General features: G+C 42.6%; 2 protein-coding genes across 4 annotated transcripts in view; one reads left to right on the forward strand and one right to left on the reverse strand.

Annotated features, from left to right (window-relative positions):
- frrs1b (ferric-chelate reductase 1b) overlaps nucleotides 1–7,193 on the reverse strand; it is a 72,841-nt gene extending 65,648 nt beyond the window's left edge. The window contains exon 1 of the mRNA XM_072274609.1: nucleotides 7,112–7,193. The gene's annotated coding sequence lies outside the window, so the exon portion shown is untranslated. The remainder of the gene's footprint in view (nucleotides 1–7,111) is intronic.
- Nucleotides 7,194–7,832: 639 nt separating this feature from the next.
- LOC140205810 (glycogen debranching enzyme-like) overlaps nucleotides 7,833–20,331 on the forward strand; it is a 99,242-nt gene continuing 86,743 nt past the window's right edge. For 2 of the 3 annotated variants that reach the window (XM_072273521.1, XM_072273523.1), the window contains exons 1-2: nucleotides 7,833–8,074; nucleotides 9,495–9,640. In XM_072273521.1, the coding sequence (XP_072129622.1) occupies nucleotides 9,559–9,640 (82 nt within the window). In that variant the 5' untranslated portion in view covers nucleotides 7,833–8,074; nucleotides 9,495–9,558. Of the gene's footprint in view, nucleotides 8,075–9,279; nucleotides 9,384–9,494; nucleotides 9,641–20,331 lie in introns of those variants that run through there. The other variant, XM_072273522.1, reaches the window with a different exon arrangement.

The raw sequence follows: 20,331 nt of genomic DNA on the forward strand, positions 1-20,331 counted from the left end.
AAATATAGAAATATCATACAGGAATAGAGAAGATACCTGGGATTAGGTGTGGATTGCTACTTATATGGAAGATAGAAGCAGCATAATCAAGTAGGGCTGTATAGCCTATACCATAAAACAATAAGGAATAGGAGTAGGAACAGAATTAGGACTTTCAGCTGCTTAAGTCTGCCCCAGTAATCATGATTCATCTGACATTCCTCAAGTTCCCTTTCTGCTCTTTCCCCATAAGTCTTGATTGCCTTATTGATTAGAAATCTATTTCAGCCTTTGGCACCACAGACTGACGGCTGGTGGAAAACATACAAAAAGACAAAGTTCAACTGAAGGTACTGACAAGCAGCATTAGGAAAAGGGGAGGTGCAACGAGACCTGGGTGTCATTATACACCAGTCATTGAAAGTGGGCATGCAGGTACAGCAGGCGGTGAAAAAGGCGAATGGTATGCTGGCATTTATAGCAAGAGGATTCGAGTACAGGAGCAGGGAGGTACTACTGCAGTTGTACAAGGCCTTGGTGAGACCACACCTGGAGTATTGGGTGCAGTTTTGGTCCCCTAATCTGAGGAAAGACATCCTTGCCATTGAGGAAGTACAAAGAAGGTTCACCAGATTGATTTCTGGGATGGCAGGACTTTCATATGATGAAAGACTGGATGAACTAGGCTTATACTCGTTGGGATTTAGAAGATTGAGGGGGGATCTGATTGAAACGTATAAAATCCTAAAGAGATTGGACAGGCTAGATGCAGGAAGATTGTTCCCGATGTTGGGGAAGTCCAGAACGAGGGGTCACAGTTTGAGGATAAAGGGGAAGCCTATTAGGACCGAGATTAGGAAAAACTTCTTCACACAGAGAGTGGTGAATCTGTGGAATTCTCTGCCACAGGAAACAGTTGAGGCCAGTTCATTGGCTATATTTAAGAGGGAGATAGATATGGCCCTTGTGGCTAAAGGGATCAGAGGGTATGGAGGGAAGGCTGGTACAGGGTTCTGAGTTGGATGATCAGCCATGATCATACTGAATGGCGGTGCAGGCTCGAAGGGCCGAATGGCCTACTCCTGCACCTATTTTCTATGTTTCTATGTTTCTATGATTCTAATAACATCAAATGCTGCAGGACTATCCCATCAGTGAGTTGCTCGATCAGGGACTGATCAGGGACAGTCAGCATGGCTTTGTGAAGGGCAGATCATGTCTAACAAGCCTGATAGAGTTCTTTGAGGAGGTGATCAGGCATATAGATGAGGGTAGTGCAGTGGATGTGATTTACATGGATTTTAGTAAGGCATTTGACAAGGTTCCACATGGTAGGCTTATTCAGAAAGTCAGAAGGTATGGGATCCAGGGAAGTTTGGCCAGGTGGATTCAGAATTGGCTTGCCTGCAGAAAACAAAGTGTCATGGTGGAGGGAGTACATTCGTATTGGAGGGTTGTGACTAGTGGTGTCCCACAAGGATCAGTTTTGGGACCTCTACTTTTCGTGATTTTTATCAACGATCTGGATGTGGGGGTAGAAGGGTGGGTTGGCAAGTTTGCAGACGACACAAAGGTTGGTGGTGTTGTGGGTAGTGTAGAGGATTGTCGAAGATTGCAGAGAAACATTGATAGGATGCAGAAGTGGGCTGAGAAGTGGCAGGTAGAGTTCAACCCGGAAAAGTGTGAGGCAGTACACTTTGGAAGGACAAACTCCAAGGCAGAGTACAAAGTAAATGGCAGGATACCTGGTAGTGTGGAGGAGCAGAAGGATCTGGGGGTACATGTCCACAGATCCCTGAAAGTTGCCTCACAGGTAGATAGGGTAGTTATGAAAGCTTATGGGATGTTAGCTCTCCTTATTACCAGTTGCATTAGTGTGTTAGCTTTCTGTATTTTATTAACAAGGACTCCCTAAATAATTCTACCTGCAGCTTTCAACAGTTTTGTTCCACTTGTTCTTTGTAGTTCCTTCTAAGATGAACAACTTAATTTTTCTCCCACATGAGACAACATATGCCAGCTTCTCTCCCAGCCACTTAATCTTCCAATATCCTTCTGATATCTGTAATGTCCAGTAAAGAATGAAAATAACCGGGAATATCTTCAGAGCCTTTGATGCAAACAAACATCTAAACTGGATGTTTGAAACCTGTGACACTTCGCATGCTCTCGATCAATCCACCACTTTCAGATCCCTGGCCCTGCTCACCAAATTTTCACCATGGATATCCAATCCCTCTACACTTCTATGTCCCGTCAAGAAGGCCTTAAAGCTCTTTGCTTCTTTCTAGACAATAGCCCTAACCAGTTCCCCTCCTCCTTCTGGTGGAACCGCCCTTGCATTCAACAATTTCTCTTTCAGCTCCTCCCCCAGTTCAAAGTTAAAATAAATGTTATTATCAGGGTGCATATATGTCACCCTGAGAATCACTTTCCTACGGGCATACTCAGCAAATCTATAGAATAGTAACTAAAACACGATCAATGAAAGATCAAATAGGATACAGAAGACAACAGTGCAAATGCAAATATAATTAAATAGCAAAAAATAATGAGAACATGCAATAACAAGATAAAGAGCCCTTAAAGTGAGATAATTGGTTATGGGATCATTCAATGGATGGGCGTGAGTGCAGTTATCCCCTTTTTTTAAAAAATCTGATGGTTCGGGGGTAGGGTAGTAACTGTGCTTGAACCTGGTAGTGCAAGTCCTAATGCTCTTATATCTGATGGCATCAGTGAGAAAAGAACTTGGCCTGGGTGGTGAGGATCTCTGATGATGGATGCTACTTTCCTCTGACAGCGTTTCATGTAGATGTGCTCAATAGTTGGGAGGACTTTATCCGTGATGTACTGGGCCGAATCCACTACCTTTTGTAGGATTTTCCATTCAAACGCATTGGTCTTTCCATACCAGGCCATGATTCAGCTAGTCAATATACTCTCCACCACACATCCATAGAGTTTGTCAAAGTTTTTGATGTCATGCCGAATCTCCACAGACTTCTAGGGAAGTAGAGGCACTGTCATGCTTTCTTCACAATTGCATTTACATGCTGGGTACAGGATAGATCCTCTGAAATAGTGACACCCAGCAATTTAAAGTTACTAACCCTCTCCACCTTTGATCTTCCAATGAGGATTGGCTCATGGCCCTCTGGTTTCCCTCTCCTGAAGCCTACAATCAGCTTGCTGACATTGGGTGAGAGGTTATTGTTATAACACCGCTCAGCCAAATTTTCAATCTCCCTCTTGTATGCTGATTTATCCCACCACCTTTGACACAGCCCACAACAGTGGTGTCATCAGCAAACTTGAATATGGTTTTGGAGCTGTGCTTAGCCACACAGTCATAAGTGTAAAGCAAATGGAGCAGCGGTCTATGCTCACAGCCCTGTGGTGCACCTGTTATGATGGAGATCGTGGAGGGGATGTTTCTGCCAATCTGAACTGATAGGGGTCTACAAGTGAGGAAATCCAGGATCCAATTGCACTATGTGGTATTGAGGCCAAGGTCTTGGAACTTACTGATTAGTTTTGAGGGAGTGATGGTACTAAGTGTTGTGCCGTAATCAATAAAGAACATCCTGATGTATACATCTTTGCTGTCCAGATGTTCCAAAGTAAATTCAAGTTGTAAGTGTCCAAATGGGCCCCAGTTATGTGTGCCTTTTTGGCAGCTATGGGAATGTCCATGTTCCAAGCCTACACTGATAAACCTCAACTCTTTGCCCTATATGACAACTGCATTGGTGTTGCTTCCTGAATCCCTGTTGAGCTCGCCATCAATTTACCTCCAAATTCCATCCTGCTCTCAAATTTACTAGGTCTTTCTCTGTGTCTATCTCTGTAAGTTATACTTCTCTCCCTTTTTTCAGTCTTTCTGGAGACAGACTGTCTACTGATATCTTTTATAAACCTACCGACTCTCATAGCTATCATCACTATACCTCTTCCCACCCTGTCACTTGTAAAATTGCTGTTCCCTTTTCACATTTCCTCCATCTCTGTTGCATCATTTCTCAGGATGAGGTTTCCCATTCCAAAACATCTGACCTATCCTCCTTCTTTAAAAAATTGGGGTTAACTTTCTCTACCATCGTTGCTGTCTTCACATGCATCTCTTCCATTTCCCAGACATTGATTTATCTATATTCCAGTAATTTTCCCCAACTCCTTTCTCTATTTTACAATTCCCCATTCTGATTCCCCTTGTATCCCCTCCCTTCCCTTCACCCGCCTATTACCTCTCTCTTGTGCTACACCTCCTTCCCTTTCTCCCGTAGTCCACTCTTCTCTCCTACCACATTCCTTTTTCTTCAGCCTTTTACCTCTTCCACCTATGACCTTAATTAATGATTTTTTAAAATGTTGGCTCAAACAATTCTAAATTGTTATATCCTGACAATAGTGTGGTGTGGAAGAGAAGCAGGATTATAGTTAGGAAAATGCAGGCAGCTATTAATGAAGTAGAAGAATGGGGACGTCGGTGGGGGTTTTAATGATCTGTTGAAGAGACTCAGGTTATTTGTTTTTCTAAAAGGAACATTACACCCACAATTGTTCACAAACAAGCGAAGATCTGCAGATACTAGAAATTCAAGTAATGCAGACAAAATGCTGGAGAAACTTTGCCGAATTCCTCCAGAATTTTGTGTGTGTTACCTACAATTGACCTCAAGTTCTTTGTTAAATCTCGTAAACAAGAGTCAGTAGTAAAGTTTCTAAGTACGTGGACGGACGCAAGAGTAACATGGAAGGTGTATATGAATAGAATTCTAGAGATGTATAGTAAAGCCCTTAATGTGCTCAGGTGCTTATTTGGATGTGATGGGGTGCAAGGTCACTTAATCAAATGTATACTGCTTTATTCAGACTATGGATGTTTCGTTTTTGGGTCAGCCTCACCAACAGTCTTAAAGCCCCTAGATAAAGTTCAAGCTCAACCTTTGAGATTATGTTGTGGTGCTATTAAATCATCCCCAAGTTCAGCATTACTGGTAGAAATGGAATATCTTTACATCTACACAGTTTACAGTTAACAATAGATAATTGGGTTAACAAAGAGGATATAAAGTTGGTCATCCAATAATGGCAACATTAGTAGAGCACTGGGAGCCCTGCATTTGTAAGGTCTTCAGTTTTAGTGGATGGGAAATGAGTGGACACAAAATTTGGGGTTGTTTAACGTTCAAAATAAATTTATTATCTAAGTGCTTACCTGTATATGTTACCATATACTACCCAGAGATTCATTTTCAAGTGGGCATACTCATAATATCCAAGAAACTTAATAGCTTCAGTGAAAGAGCGTACCCAACAGGATGGACAAACAACATAGGTGCAGAACGAACAAACTGTGCAAATGCTAAATAAATAAATAGATAGATGAATAAATATTAAGTCCATAAGTTGAGGGAGAAGTTTATGATGGGACAGGTGAAGTTGAGTGAATTTATTCCCTCTGGTTCAAGAACGTGATGGTTGAGGGGTTATAACTGTTCCTGAACAGGTGTCGGTCCTGAGGCTCCTGTACCTTCTTCCCGATAGCAGCAACTAGAAGAGGGCATGGCAAGAATGTGGAATATGTTCCCAGTGTAGCCCTTTCGGTCACTCCTCTATGGTTTTACCTGTGGTTGATTGAAGTCTTCAAGAAAAGATCAAGATGAAGATTGATTCTAAATAGTGGCACAGGAAGTTCAGCAATATATGCAAGGCAGATATTATGGCTTCTTGCATATTTATATAGATCTTTCTGTTGCGGAAAAAAAATCTCAGGAGCAGCAGACAGAATAGATCAGGCCGACTCAGAGAATTGCTCCAGACTAAAGGATTTTATTACATGGTATCATCGAGAGCTCAGACTGCTAAATGGAGCTCCGTAGCCCTGCTCAACAATGGATTACACTCTTATTTATACCCCAGGCGTACGTGACAAGAAGCGCTTAAATCTGAAAAAGGAGGGAACTTCAACTACAACTCATTAGAATAGCGAAGTTGCACCATATGTCCTTGAGCGATTATACATTTTCTTAAGTGTTAGTTCTCAGGACAGTATCTCAGGCTTTCCCAAGCGCAGACATGTGATGATTCTTAGAACAAGGAAGCACAGACATAGTTATTTTCCCATCCTGTCTACAAAGCACATTTCAGTCACACAGTGTACATTAGTTGCAGATAAGTGATTACAGACTTTGAATTCACATACAAGAAGAAGGTCATTAACCCCTTAACGTTCGTCACAATGTCCTACTATTTTTCTTCCACACTTTCAAGGGTTCCAGTGACAGGTTACTCAGGTATTTCTGTTTATGTTCCAATGTTTCAGGTGACTATTAAGAGAAGATTATCAGACAAAGTCTATGTTGAGGTTGAAGAAAACAAGGTGGCAAGGTGGCAGACATTCTAGCCAGGCAATCACTTAAAACCAAGAATGTACATTTGAAAATGTAGTGGTGGCTTTCCATAAAGGGGAGGTGAAAGCCATAATTAAAAAGTCGTTTGAACATGGTGGTAACAAAGTTGGGATAAGAAGAAAGGATGGCATTTATATAAAATTCAGGAGGCAATGGGAACTCAACTGGGAGATGGGTATAAAAGGAAAGAAGTTATACTTACATGTGTACTTATTCAACATACTCCATTGACTAATTCCCTGTTCAGAAGTAATAAGCACGATGGAGGCATTTGTAGGGAGCGCACTTGTCAAGAAACGGTGCAGCATATATTGTTTGAATGAAGTTCCTACAAGGTGCAAAGGTAAGGTCTAATTGCTAAATTAAGATCTTTGGGACAGACACAGTTTAACATGGAAAGTTTGTTAGGATATCTCTGCCATCGTAATGTATATAACTGCGTGTTTGACATTCTGAAAAGCAATAGACCTATTGATGTTATTTGGGATGGGGGGGTTAGTGGGTATTCTTCCTCTCTTCTTACTCCACACTCTACCTTGGTAAGTGGCACTAATATACCTTATGTTGGTCTGCAAGCGCTTTTAAATTTACAAGAACACTTATCACCTCCCAATTTCTTACTTCATCACCCCCACCCCGTCCCCCAGCAACCCAACCTTCCCTGCACCTGGCTTCACTTTCACCCCTGCATCTTGTACTTCTTCCCCTCCCCTTACCATCTTTTTCAGGCTTCTTCCCCTTTCCTTATCCGTCCTGATGAAAGATCTCCGCCCGAAACGTCGACTGTTTACTCCCGCCCATAGATGTGTCTGACCTGCTGACTTCCTCCAGCATTTTGTGTTTGTGTTTGGCTAAGATGCTTCCCTCTCTGCAGATACAGTCTGACCTAAATATCTCCTGTATTTCTGTTTTTACTTCAGGCTTTTAACATATGCAGCTTAAAAAAAAACTACTCTTTCACTTCATGTCAGGTCTCCACCTAATCTTAAAAACTGTAGTGGCAGACTTGAGATCGAGATTTTGAAGCCTTAGAAAGCCACATTATCAGAATTGTGCACAGTTTGCGCATTTCCTCCCTACTTTGATGATATGGGTGCTACATTTGTCCCTTGGAAATTGCTCAGCCGCCAAGTAATTATTACCATGCTGCAATATCAATGTAATTCTGCACTGTAAAGCCCCTAATAAATGTGACCTTCATCAATCGCAATTTACAGTCATGATGTTACAACAGTGACATCACAGTAGACTGGCCCACAGTGAGAGTGGGGGAGCCGCATTACATTTCACTACAAAAGATGCCAAGTTGTGGGAAATGGGAAACAGCCGAGTAGAGAAAAAGGACAGCAGCTGGAGCGAGCAATGTCTGAACTTTAGATTCTGAAGCTATGACTGCAGGTTAGTGGGCGGAGCCTTTTTCTGCCCCGCATAAACATGGCGGCGCTCGCCCTTCTCTAGGCCTGAGTGGGGCATCGGGTCTATCTGACTGGGTAGAACGTACCCGGTGTTGCACCAGCCTCCCTTCCTGTTGCTCAGGAGTCAGCTTCATCCGAGGAGGCGACAACTGAGAGACAGGTCCTGTTCTTGCAGAGGAGGTGCTGCTAGAGGCGTAATCCCAGACCCGAGCGGCCGGGGCTGAGCTGGGGACCCGGGACGGTGGATTGAGAGATTTGGCCCAGGTCAGGCGTTGGTTTTGGGTGACTTTGAGGGTCAGAGCGGGATTATCTGAGGTGGCAACGGGAAGGTATCTGGAGAGAGCAGAGAGAACTGGGTCAATGGCAAGAACTGGGCGGGTCAGAACTGGGAGTGAGGGGTGGGGGGCAATGGAGAGGGAGGAAGTCCGGGAGGTGGGGGCATTGGCAGGTGCTAGAGAAGCCGAAGGACGCGGGGATCAGAGAGCTCGAGTCTGAGGGTGTATCAGAATCGAGTTTATTTCCACTGACAGTCGTGAAATTTGTTTTGTGACTGTAGTAAAATACAGGCATGACAAAAGAGGGATAGCGAGCAAAGAGAACCCTGGGTGAATACGGTGGGAGGCAGATAAAGAGGATCAAAGGGTAGAAAGAGCCCGTGATGAGTGTGTGAGAGGGAATCAGAGAGCTGGGGAGGGATGCACTTGGAAATTAGAGGGTAGAGAGAGCCCGGTGTTGGGTAAGGGTGGGAAGCGATGGTCAGAGAATAGATTGAACCGCGAATGACTATTGATTGATTCAGGGGTATACTGAGAAGTCGATATGAGTTGAGGGGGTCAGGAGATTTAGAAGGCTCGGGATTAGTATGGGGCATGTCAGAGGGTAGAGAAAGATCTCATGATGAGTATTGGATTAGGGTGTACTGGAGGGGGTCAGAAGATAGAGAGAGCCCGAGTGGGTGTAAGGGATTGGTGGGAGTTGTCCACAATTCAGCGGTGTGGTCGTACAGAACGATACACACACAGTGCTGGAGGAAGTCAGCAGGTCACAAACACGAGAAAATCTGCAGTTGCTGGAAATCCAGAGCAACACACACAAGAAGTGCTAGAGGAACTCGGCAGGTCAGGCAGCATCCATGGAAAATAGAAAACAGTCGAAGTTCCGGGCTGAGACAGGCAAACGGTCTGTTTTTTCCTGTCTATAGATGCTGTCTGACCTTTTGAGTTCAGCATTTTTGTGTATATTACTCTGGATTTCCAGCATCGAATCTCAGGGGTGTAAGCTGCATACATACGTTGATAATTTCTGAATGTTTGAATCTGCAGAATCTCCTATATTTATATTCGTACAAACTGTCCCACAGAGGCTGCGATGGGGAGTGATCGCTCCCCCTGTAGATCGCAGTAGCCATGAAGTCAGTGGTTTGAGTGATAATGTTAACCTACTGCGCCTGCACCAATCAACCAGTGGCTGTTACTGAATCCAGCTCGCTGTTAATTTAACGTTTCTCAAGCCAACGGCCCTTTGGGAGGAAATTAGTTGAGCGTAGCTGGGGCTGGTGTTGCTGCCGTTCAATGTAACAGTCTTTCCTTGCTTTTCGCCTACTCCGCTGGTGTTTATAATGTTACAATGTTTATGGTAGGGAATCGTCCATTTGACATACTGTCCATTTTATGTGTGTTTTTAGGGGTTGCTGATTTAACCTTGTTTACTTTCTGCTGGGGAGAAACAGTTACGTTTAACATTGAAACATGCAGCATCCTAAACAAGTTCGAATTCTTCACTTAAATCGCTTCGACAAACTCGAAAGAACGCTTTTTCGTCTCAAACAAGGTTAGTGTGTATCTAATAGCCGGTGTTCCTATGCAGACATCTGTTGCAAGCTCAGATAAAAGAACTGGCAGACTGAGTTGAACGTGCGTGTTAGCTGACATTTATTTAGCGTTTTGCCTGTAAGGACCATTGTTTCAACGTCTAGTTCCAGTGTTGATTGCTTCCGGTTTCTGACACATTTGCACGTTAAAAACCTTTGGTACAGGCATGTCAGCAGATGCACTTTTTAAAGCATGTTTTAGATGTGGACATAGATAGCTTGTGGCTCGGTCTAATTTGGGAGTAGTGTCAATGATTCAGTGTCAGTGTCAATTTGGACGGGGTCTGTACCGAAGAAGGTGCAAGGCACTCCTTCCCTCTGCTAGCCTGCAGGTCACCTTTGGTCAAGGTGAGCAGTTGGTGCATATCCCAAATCCTGGTTGTGCGACCACTAACGCCAGGTTGACAATCTCTGAAGAGTATTGATACTGACTGCGGTCACCCGTCTTGTAGAGACACTGCCCGGAAGAAGGCAATGGCAAACCACTTCTGTAGAAAAATTTGCCAAAAACAATCATGGTGAGAAGATCACCTATGTCATAGGACAGGGCGCATGATGTCAATGACCAATAGTAAAACTGCTATCACAGAAGTTCACTGTCCAGTAGTTGGCTTATAATATATCAGGTGCTGTTTAATTTTTTTTTTTGCTTTCAGCAAACACTGTGGATTGTATTCATAGAGTTAGTAGTTACAGTCTCTCTTGGCTATGCACTCTGTTGTTTATCAAACCTGATTCTAATTGGAAACTTTGAAGTGGCAGATTTCTTCCTGGGACAATCTATATAACGTTAAAGTACTGCGTGATGAACCTTTTTGTCATTACTGCCTTCTTTCCTGTTCTCTTTAACCTTAATGATTTCCCAACCTGAATCAGTGCACTTGTTCAGATAGCAGGGCTTTTCAGCTTCGTAATTTTGTTCTGCCCATAGCATGGGTTCCTGTACCTGAACCTGTTCCAAATCTGAAAGGCCTGCTATAGTTAAACATAGTTTGAAAAGTTGACCAGAATACATTACATTGCACTTGTCCTGCTTTCCCCTACTCCACAGCATGCTCAACCATCCATAAATGAAGAAGAACTTATAGGTGTAGATATTTTTATCTCGAAGCTAATTGGGGAAAAGGGCAGGGGGTGTTAGACGTATTTGTGGGTGAGAGTCAAAGTTTCAGAGCTGTTGAGTCTGTAGAGCAGGACATCCTGTAACTCCTCCAACAAAAAGTCATCTCCCTCCAGCTTCTTTTGAATTTTGCCTGATTGGGCCAGCTTGTGATCTTGTGTCCAGAACAAACTTCTTGCCGATCTATGATCGGCTGTTACCCAAATTACTTCCCTCATTGGCACAGAAAGTAACTGACATTATAGGTTGCTCTTTTGTGCAAGTACTAATCTCTTCCTTTTCAACACTAATTTGCCTGTTAAATTCTCTCTATTTCATCTAGGCCATTGTCATTCTTTAGAAAAAAAAACTTGTTACAGTTTCTTGTGGTTTAGTGGTTAGGGTTCTGTGCATTTATCATTGAAGTCTGCTTTTGGTCCCCACTTAGGGCAAATGAACGTTAGTTGTGTAATTTCAATTGCAGCTTATAAGGTAAGGTGGGAGAGTTAAGTTTAATTGAGATTTACAAGGCAAATCGTTGAGACAACAATAAGTGTCTGGTGTATACTACCATGAGAAGCAGTGGCAGCAGATACAATAACAATCTTTAGGAGGCATTTAAACAGGCACATGAACTGACAGGGAGTGGAGGAATATAGGCTGTTAGTTTTGATTGACATCATGGGGGGGGCGCATGCATCATGGGCTGAGGGGTCTGATCCTGTGCTGTGTTGTGTTCTTGAATGAAGTGCAGGAGACAGAGCCCCAGAGAGTTTAGAAGGAACATGGGAAAAGGAAACTGCTTTAAACAAAAAGCCAGGGATTCATAAAATTTTGTTTAGGGTACATAAAACAGTAAATAATGTAATACTAATAGTTTTAATAATTTTTATGGGGAAATTAATTTGATGAATATATACAGCTGAAGGAAGGAACTGGATTATCAGGGGCTTGGAAGCTTGAGCGGCAGCTGAGGTCACTATGATCTATCAGTGTGTTCAAGTAGTTTGTGTGTAATGTTTTGGGAAACTTCCAACCTGCAACTGGAGTACTGGCAGAGATAGAACAGATGGAGGAAATAAAAATAGACAGGTCTTCTAGGAGATTCCAAGGAAGAGCTAAGGCTACATTGAGTGGCTCAACTTTCTATGAGAGGGTAAAGATTAGGAGGTGAATAGTTGCAGGGGATTCTATGCTTTGAGGGTGGTATATTCTATCGATCAGCATTTCTGCAGGCATAATTCTGCGATCGTGTATTCCTCCCAGTGCTAGAGATGAAGATATCATGTTATTGAATGGCTGCATGAAGTTTCAGAGAGGGTGAACTGCCGAAAGTCCATTTCAGTACTAATGACACTGATTTTTTTTAAAAAAGGATGATATCCTGCAGGAAGATTTCAAGAAGTTAGAAAAGGAATTCCGAAGCAGGACGTTAAGTCTGGCAATCTTCAGATACACTGGGTATAGAAATAGGAGAACAGACATGCTAAAAAGATGGTACAGGGGGAAGGGCTTTGAATTCCTTGGGTACAGGCACAGGTATTAATGAACTACATGCACAAAAACCCACTACTTTTTAATGAAATTGGATAGTAATTTAGTTCAGTTGAAACCAAGTTATTGTACCTGAATAAAGTAAGTTTTGGAGTTCCAGCTTCCGTGCCCCTTCCTTTCCATTCCTGATGAAGGGACTCAGCTTAAAATGTTGACTGTTTATTCCCCTCCATGATGCTGTCTCACTTGCTGAGCTTTTCTAGCATTTTGTGTGTGTTGCTCAAACTATGAAGGAGTGTGCTACCTTCGGTAGATAGAACTTGACAAAGATGGTGCCAGCGAACAACACTACCACGGGTGACATCCTCAAGATGGTCCACAAAACTGCTGCTTTCACTTCTACATTTTCTTTTTCTTTCAAATCAAATTTCGTTCTGGTACTTTTGGAGCCTGTGATCTACAGTTTGATGGGTTTTTGGGCCAATTAAGCAATCTGGCACTTTGCTGTCTCCAAGAGGGTTCAGGGACACTAGAGGCCAGGAAGCTTGGAGGTGGAACAAGGGCCCATGATCGACTCCATTTCTTACTGATCTCACTGATTAAAGCCTCAAAAAGAATTGAAAATATTGAGGTGCATGGCAAAGGGAAGCGAGTGTTCAGCGCTATCTACCATCCCCTTGCTGCTGCCAAAGAAGGTGTCTGCATGTGACAGTGTGTCTCTGTCTCTCTCATTCGCTGCTGTTAAAGGAAGGTCCCTGCGTTCAAATGATCACTCCTCCCTCGATGCTGTCGGAGGATGGTGCCGGAGCAAGATTTAATATCCACGATTTGTGGACTGGACTGTTGTTCACATTATGATGTGTTTTTTGGGGCTTTGAATCAAAGGATAAACGCTGAGCTGAACTGAATATGGACTCTTTTGTTTTTGTGTTTTATATTCTATGTTAATGTTCATTCTTTTAGTTGCCATTTGCATGGAATTGTTTGATGTTTTTCTTAGTGTTCTGTGGTTTTCTTTGTTTCATTACTGTTTGTGGGAAGACTAATCTCACGGTTGTACACTGCATACATAATTTGATAATAAATATACTTTGAGTCCTTTGAAACTAAATCAAAAGGTATGATAGTAACCTAACAATAGGTAAGTTTTAAGGAGTTGACTTGTGGTTTTAAAATCATATACATTTCTTTCAAGGCAAAACAAAATAACAGGAAAAGTGATCTAGCTTTGGCTATGAAGAGTAATCAAGGATGGTACTGAACTAAAGGAAACGTCTTGTGTTTTTTCCAGAAGCAGTAATTTGAAGATAGGGAAAACATTCAAGTTTCAACAAAAGAGGATCAAGACTTTTTTTTTGGTGTGTGCCTGCATGCGTGCGAGTCTGTGCGTGCGTCTGTGATGATGTCTTTTTCATGGCTTTTACAAGGCACAGAGCGAGAGAGAGAGAGACTGTGTGGCATGCCACTCCTCACACAGACATTTTCGCAGTATTTTCCCTTTATTTTACGAGGTTGAGTTGCAATCTCGACACTCAACCCGGCACGGATGGAAAGTGTACTTGGGAGCGGACCTGACTGGTTTCGAACCCGGGATCCTCCACTCCCGGGTCCGGCGCCGATGCCATTGCGCCACCAGCCGGCCGGGATCAAGACATTGTTAAGGAAAGGAGAAGTAGATTTTTTTTATATAGAAGCAGGCCAGTGAGAAACAATGAAACATAGCTTTTACAATCTGTTTCCATATTTTATCAAAGAAAGAAAAGATTAGCAAAAGTTAATGTTTCAATGAATGAGACAGGATAAGAACATGACAGAGAAATTAATCATGGAAGTCACTGTGGTCCATTAGTATGATTCAATGTTTTATAGATAATGTTTCAGGAAATGATCAGCCTTCAGGGAGGAAGCTGCAGAAACTTCCTAAAAATGGTGGAGAACTACAGATTTAGAGAAAATGGAGAACACAAAGAAATGGGCATTTGTAAACTTGAACTGTGGGAATTATTGTGCTAAAAGCTCTAAGCCCCCAGCACCTGATAACCTTCATCCCAGGATTTTCAAAGAAATAGTTTTAAAAGTCGAGTACATACCAATTATCCAAATTTTCATAGATCCTATAACAGTTCTCACAAGTTGGAAAGTAGTAAATGTAATCTGATTATTTAAGAAGGGAAGGGGAGAAAAATCATGGAATTGTGGATCAGCTAACCTGATGCCAGCACTTTGAAAAAATTCTACAACCTATGATGTAAGTGACAAAGGCAGTTGGAAAATAATAGTGCAACTGGGTTGAGTTGTCATTAGTTTATAACAAAAATTTCCTTGACAAATCTGGAGGACTGTTTTGGAACTGAAACCAGCACAATAGTTAAGAAGAAACCAGTTGTTAGAGTGCATCCATGCTTCCAGAAGACCGTTCTATTGAATGTTACCTGAGGTGATAAGCACAGTTATGGCACATAGTTTCTGGTTAATGGTGTGGAGTGAGAATTAATTAATAGTCAAAATAAAACAGTAGGAATAAAAGTGTCATTTCTGGCTTGGAAAGTTGTGACCAGAAGATTACCATAGTAAATGGTGGTAACCTCCAGCTATACCTAACCTCTTTCATTAATCTGGATGAAAGGATCCAATGTAATATATCTAGATTACTGATAATGCAAACCTAGGTGACAGTGTTGACTGAGCAATATGTAGAGAGGAGTCTTGGATATAGACAGGCTGGGTGAGTGAACAAGAGCTTGGCAGAAGGCCTTTAAAATGGAAAGATGCATATTCATTTACTTTATTTAAAAAAAAAGAAAATTTTTAAGGGTGAGGCACTGAAAGATGTAAGTTTTAAAGGAATCTTGAGTATACTTGTATATGAATTACTGTAACTTACTGTGCAGTCTCAAAAGGCAATTAATAGGGAAAAATAGTAGTTTGGCCTTCATTGCAAATAGATTGATGCAATTCTATAGAGCCACAGTGAGGCTGCATCTGGGATATCGTGCATAGGTCTTGTCCGTTTCCTAAAAGAGACATACTACTACTCCTTTGTAAGCCAACCATCCCTACTGGGGCATAGGTGCCAACAGCTGCTCGCCAGAGTTCCCTGTCCTGGAAGGACTGAAAGGCTGGCGGGGGTGTAGCCCCAGAAAGATCCTTTCTGCTCCAGGGATGAGGTCTTCAGATCATTCTGTAACACTCAGTTTTTATAGGATGGGGCTGTAGCCCCATGCCCAACCCTCCTCCTTTTGCATCCAGGTTTGGGACAGTACATGGCGGAGTTGAAGATATACTTGTGATGAATGAAATCAGGAAATGCAGCAAAAGTTCAAAACTACATTTTATTTTCAAAGTATGCATGTACAATACAACTCTGGTATTTGTCTGCTCTAAATCGCCATGAAATAGAGAAAAGCCACAGGGGTCATTGAAAGAAAAGACATCATCCCCCCCCCCCCGCATGAAAAGGAAAAAGAAACAAAACTTACAAACCCCAAGCCCCCAACCCCCTCCCTGGCACAAAAAACTAACACATCTCCCACATGAAAAACAGCAGCTGGGACAGCAACCCCCCAATCCCCAACCCCCTCCCTTGTACAAAAATATGAACACATCTCCCACATGAAAAATGGCAGCTGGAACAACAAACCCCAAATCCCCAACCCCCTCCCTCGCAAATAAACCCCAGTGACAACAATGTCAAACTCCCAACGTCCTGCCCTGCAAAAAAAACAGCAACACCAGCACCAAACCCCAAACCCCCAACCCCCAACCCCCTCTACCACACACAAAAAATCAACAGATTGCACACACAGAAAAGCAACAACCGCCGTCGGCAGTGGCTAGCAACTGCTGTCGACCCGTGGCCTCTGTAGAGAGCCACCACTAATGCCCTCTGCCTCTGCTTCGATGCCTCAGTCTTCAACACTTTGAAATGGAGTCGACCATAGCCCCGTGCCCCATTTGTGGTGCTCTGCAAGAGGCAGCCCGTGCTCGTGGTCCTCCCCAGGGACAGCAGAGCTCCGGAACACTTGATCGAACTTCAAACTGCACGTCACAGGCTCCAGTAGTCTCCGAAACACAAACAAGACAGAAAGAACAAGCAGAAGGCGTAGAAAAAGTGGAATAATTGAACAGTTTGGCTATCTGAAAGATGTCACCTGAGGAATGATTGTTCGCTGGTGCCATCTTGATGTAGGGACCAAGTAAAGATTATGTTCCAAAAGAACTGGTTGTTGAACTTTCACTATTAACACAATCTACCTCTATATCCCTTCATTCCATAGAGATATATAAATCATCTATCAATATCTGGTTAGACTCAATGGTGAGCCTCCACTAGCCTTTTCAGAGATTCATCACTCTTTAAGTGAAGAACATTCACTTGAGTTAATAGTGGGGTGGGGGTAAAGAGGTTGTTGGTCTGGAATATATGTTATTATTTGTGAACTTGCTTGAGGTAATATTACTTTGTGTGAGTTATGCGTGCTGTGTTGTGCACATTGGTCCGGAAGATTGTGATTTCATTTGGCAGCACACGTTTATATGATCATAAGCTTGAACTTGTACTTGTATTTGCTGTACACTATTGTGCATTGATTGAGAGCTGCATTTTGTACATTTTAATGGAGTCGAATTTAACAAGTATTTTAACTGTGAATTGCATTGGTATGTCCTGACAGCACAAGTGATGCTGAACGTGAATTATTGCCTCTGAACCACAGGGCTGAAATCATTTCAAGGACTGACACATTATCTGCCTGATACACCATATTATGTGCCTTTCATTGGATTAGATTTTAAACTGAGAAGCTACTCATGATTCAGCTAAAAAAAGTATGTAAAAAGGTCTTGGGACCCTCCTGGAAAAACTAGACAATTTTTAATATCCTTAGCAGCAGCCCTTCTAAATTAGCTGTAATGTACCTTTCATAAAACACCAGTTTGATCTCAAGTATAAAAGCTACAGCAGAGGTGCCAAGATCCCAGGCAGTGTAGAATTAAATGAAAGAACTAGAAGGAAGAAAGTAGTTTTGAGCCGAAGAGGCTGGGGTCTGGAGTACACTGCCAAGGTGATTACAAGTTTTGATTTATTATTGTCAGATGTGCCATGATACAGTGAAAAGCTTATTTTGCATACTGTTTGTACTGATCAAGTCATTACACAGTGCATTGAGGTAGTATAAGGTAAACCAATAACAATGCAGCAGAATTAAGCTTAAAAGCTACCAAAGAAGTGCAGAGCAGGTAAATGATAAAGAGCAAGATCATAACGAGCTCAACTGTGCCGTCAAGAGTCCATTTTATCCAACAAGATGTCCACTCAGGAGTCTGATAACAAAGCTGACCCTGATCCTGGTGGTGTGTACTTTCAGGCTTCTGCCCGATGAGAGAAGGGAGAAGAGAGAATGTTTGGGCTGGGTGGGGTTTCAATTAAGCTGGCTGCTTTACTGGGGCACTGAGAAGTCTATAGAGGGACTGTGGTTCCAAAGTTCAAAGCAAAGTACATATGTCCCTCCATATACAACCCTGAGATACATTTTCTTGTGGGCATTGACAGTAAATATAAAGAAACAACAAAAAAAAAGCAACATAATAATAATAATAAACAATAAGTATTGAGAACATGAGATGAAGAGTTCTTAAAAATGGGTCCATAGGTTGTGGGAACAGTTTAGTATTGGGATGGGTGACATTGAGTGAAGTTATCCCCTCTGGTTCAAAAGCCTGATGGTTGAGGGGTAATTTCTGAACCTGGTGGTGTGGCTCCTGAGGCTCCTATACATTCTTCCTGATGGCAGCAACAAGAAGACAGTGTGACCTAGGTGGTGGGGAGGGCTTTAACCGTGATGGACGGAGCTGTATCTACTACTTCATATAGGCTTTTCCATTCAAAGACATTGGTATTTGTATACCAGGCTGTGATGTACCTGGTCACTATACACCCCGCTGCACATCTAGAAGGTCATCAAAGTTTTAAATTACATGACGAATATTCACAAATTTCTAAGAAAGGAGTGCTGCCATGCTTTCTTTGTAATGGGGCTTTCATGCTGGACAATTCCTCTGGATTGATAACACCGAGGAATTTAAAGACCCTCTCCAACTCTGATCCCCAATCAGGGAATCATGGACTTCAATTTCCTACTGCTGAAATCAATAATCATCTCCTTGGTCTTGCTGACATAGAGTGAAAGGTTGTTGTTGTTGTGGAACCACTCAGCCAAATTTTCAATCTCCCTCCTACATGCTTATTCATCACCACCTTTGATTCAGTCAACGACTGTGTGCCGTCAGCAAACTTGAATATGGCATTAGAGCTGTGCTTAGCCTCACAGGCATAAGTATAAAGCAAGTAGAGCAGGAGGCTAAACACCCAGCCTTGTGGTGTACCTGTGCTGATGGATTTTGTGGAGGAGATTTTGTTGCCAATCCAAACTGACTGGGGTCTGCAGGTGAGAAAATCATGGATCCAGTTGCACAAGGAGGTATTGAGGCCAAGATCTTGGAGCTTATTGATTAGTTTTGAGGGGATGATAGTACTGAATGCAGAGCTGTAGTCAATGAAGAGCATGCTGATGAAAGCATCTTTGCTGTCTGCATATTCCAGGGTTGAGTGAAGAAGCAATGAAATAGCACTTGATGTGATGGTAGGCAAATTGGAGTGGATCCAAATTGCTCCTAGGCAGGAGTTGGTATATTTCATCACCGACTTCTCAACATATTTTATCACAGTGGATATAAGTGCTTCTGGATGATGGTCATTGAGGTAGGTAACCACGTACTCCTTGGATACCGGTATTATTGAAGCCTGCTTGAAGCAGGTGGGTACCTCAGACTGCCAAAGCCAGAGGTTAAAGGTATCAGTGGACACTCCGGCCAGTTGATCAGCACAGGTCTTCAGTACTTGGTCAGGTACCCCGTCTGGGCCAGATGCTTTTCATGGGTTCACCTTCCTGAGGATGTTCCCACGTCAGCCTCAGAAACTGAAATCACAGGGTTGTCAGGGGCTTTGGGAGTTCTTGAAGATGCCTCCATGTTTGGACAGTCAAAGCGCACATAAAACGCATTGAGCTCATCTAGAAGTGAAACCTTATTGTCACTTATGTTGCTTGGTTTCACTTTGTAAGAGCTGACAGCATTTAAGCCCTGCCACAGCTGTTGAGCATTCTTCTGTGATTCAGATTTAGTCCAGAATTGTCACTTCACATGTTAGATGACTTTCCAGTGGTCGCAGCTGGACCTCCTATACTTTACTTAGTCGCCGTACCTGAATGCCATTGCGGATCTCTTGGTTCATCCAGGGCTTTTGGTTGGAGAAGACTCTGAATGATTTTGTTGGGACACAACTGTCCACGACTGTTTTTATAAGGTCCCTGACATATTTGTTCAGATCCTCTGATGTCCTTGAACACGGCCCAGTCCGCCAACTCGAAGCATTCCTGTAGCCACTCCTCTGCCTCCTATGACCACCTCTTTATTGACCTTGTATTTGGAACCTTGTTCTTTAGCCTCTGCCTCTGTGCAGGACAAATGATCAGACAATATGATGTGCTGAGTTATGTCCATAGCTCTACTGTCCCATACGGAGTAGTTGCCATGCCAAGGGGTTATGCATTCAGATAGAATGCTTCTTGTGGTGCATGATGGAGCGAGGTTCAGACAATTTAAACGCTGGCCCAGGTAGACCAGGGGCTTCTCTGTCTGCGACAGTAAGGCATGTGAGACTGCTCCTAGCTGACGTGCTTTGTGTCTGCGAACTTTGCGGCAATTTTCCCTGGTAATATGATGAACTGAATACCTGGCCTTTGGGCCTACTCTGGGGATTTGGATCTAAGGACTCAATTCTGGTTTGGAATGCTGTTGTTACTCACTTCTATCATTTATATGATTTGCTCTTTTGTTTCCCTCTCTTTCTCCGTAGGTCTTATTTTTTAATTGGGTTCTTTTGTTTTTCCTTGCTTTGCAACTGCCTATAAGCAAACAAATCTCAAGATTGTATAATTTATACATTCTTTGATAATAAATGTACTTTGAAACTTGAATTAAAAATTGGTAGGAGTCAAT

The sequence above is a fragment of the Mobula birostris genome, chromosome 12 (genome assembly GCF_030028105.1).
Source record: "Mobula birostris isolate sMobBir1 chromosome 12, sMobBir1.hap1, whole genome shotgun sequence".
Taxonomy (NCBI): domain Eukaryota; kingdom Metazoa; phylum Chordata; class Chondrichthyes; order Myliobatiformes; family Myliobatidae; genus Mobula; species Mobula birostris.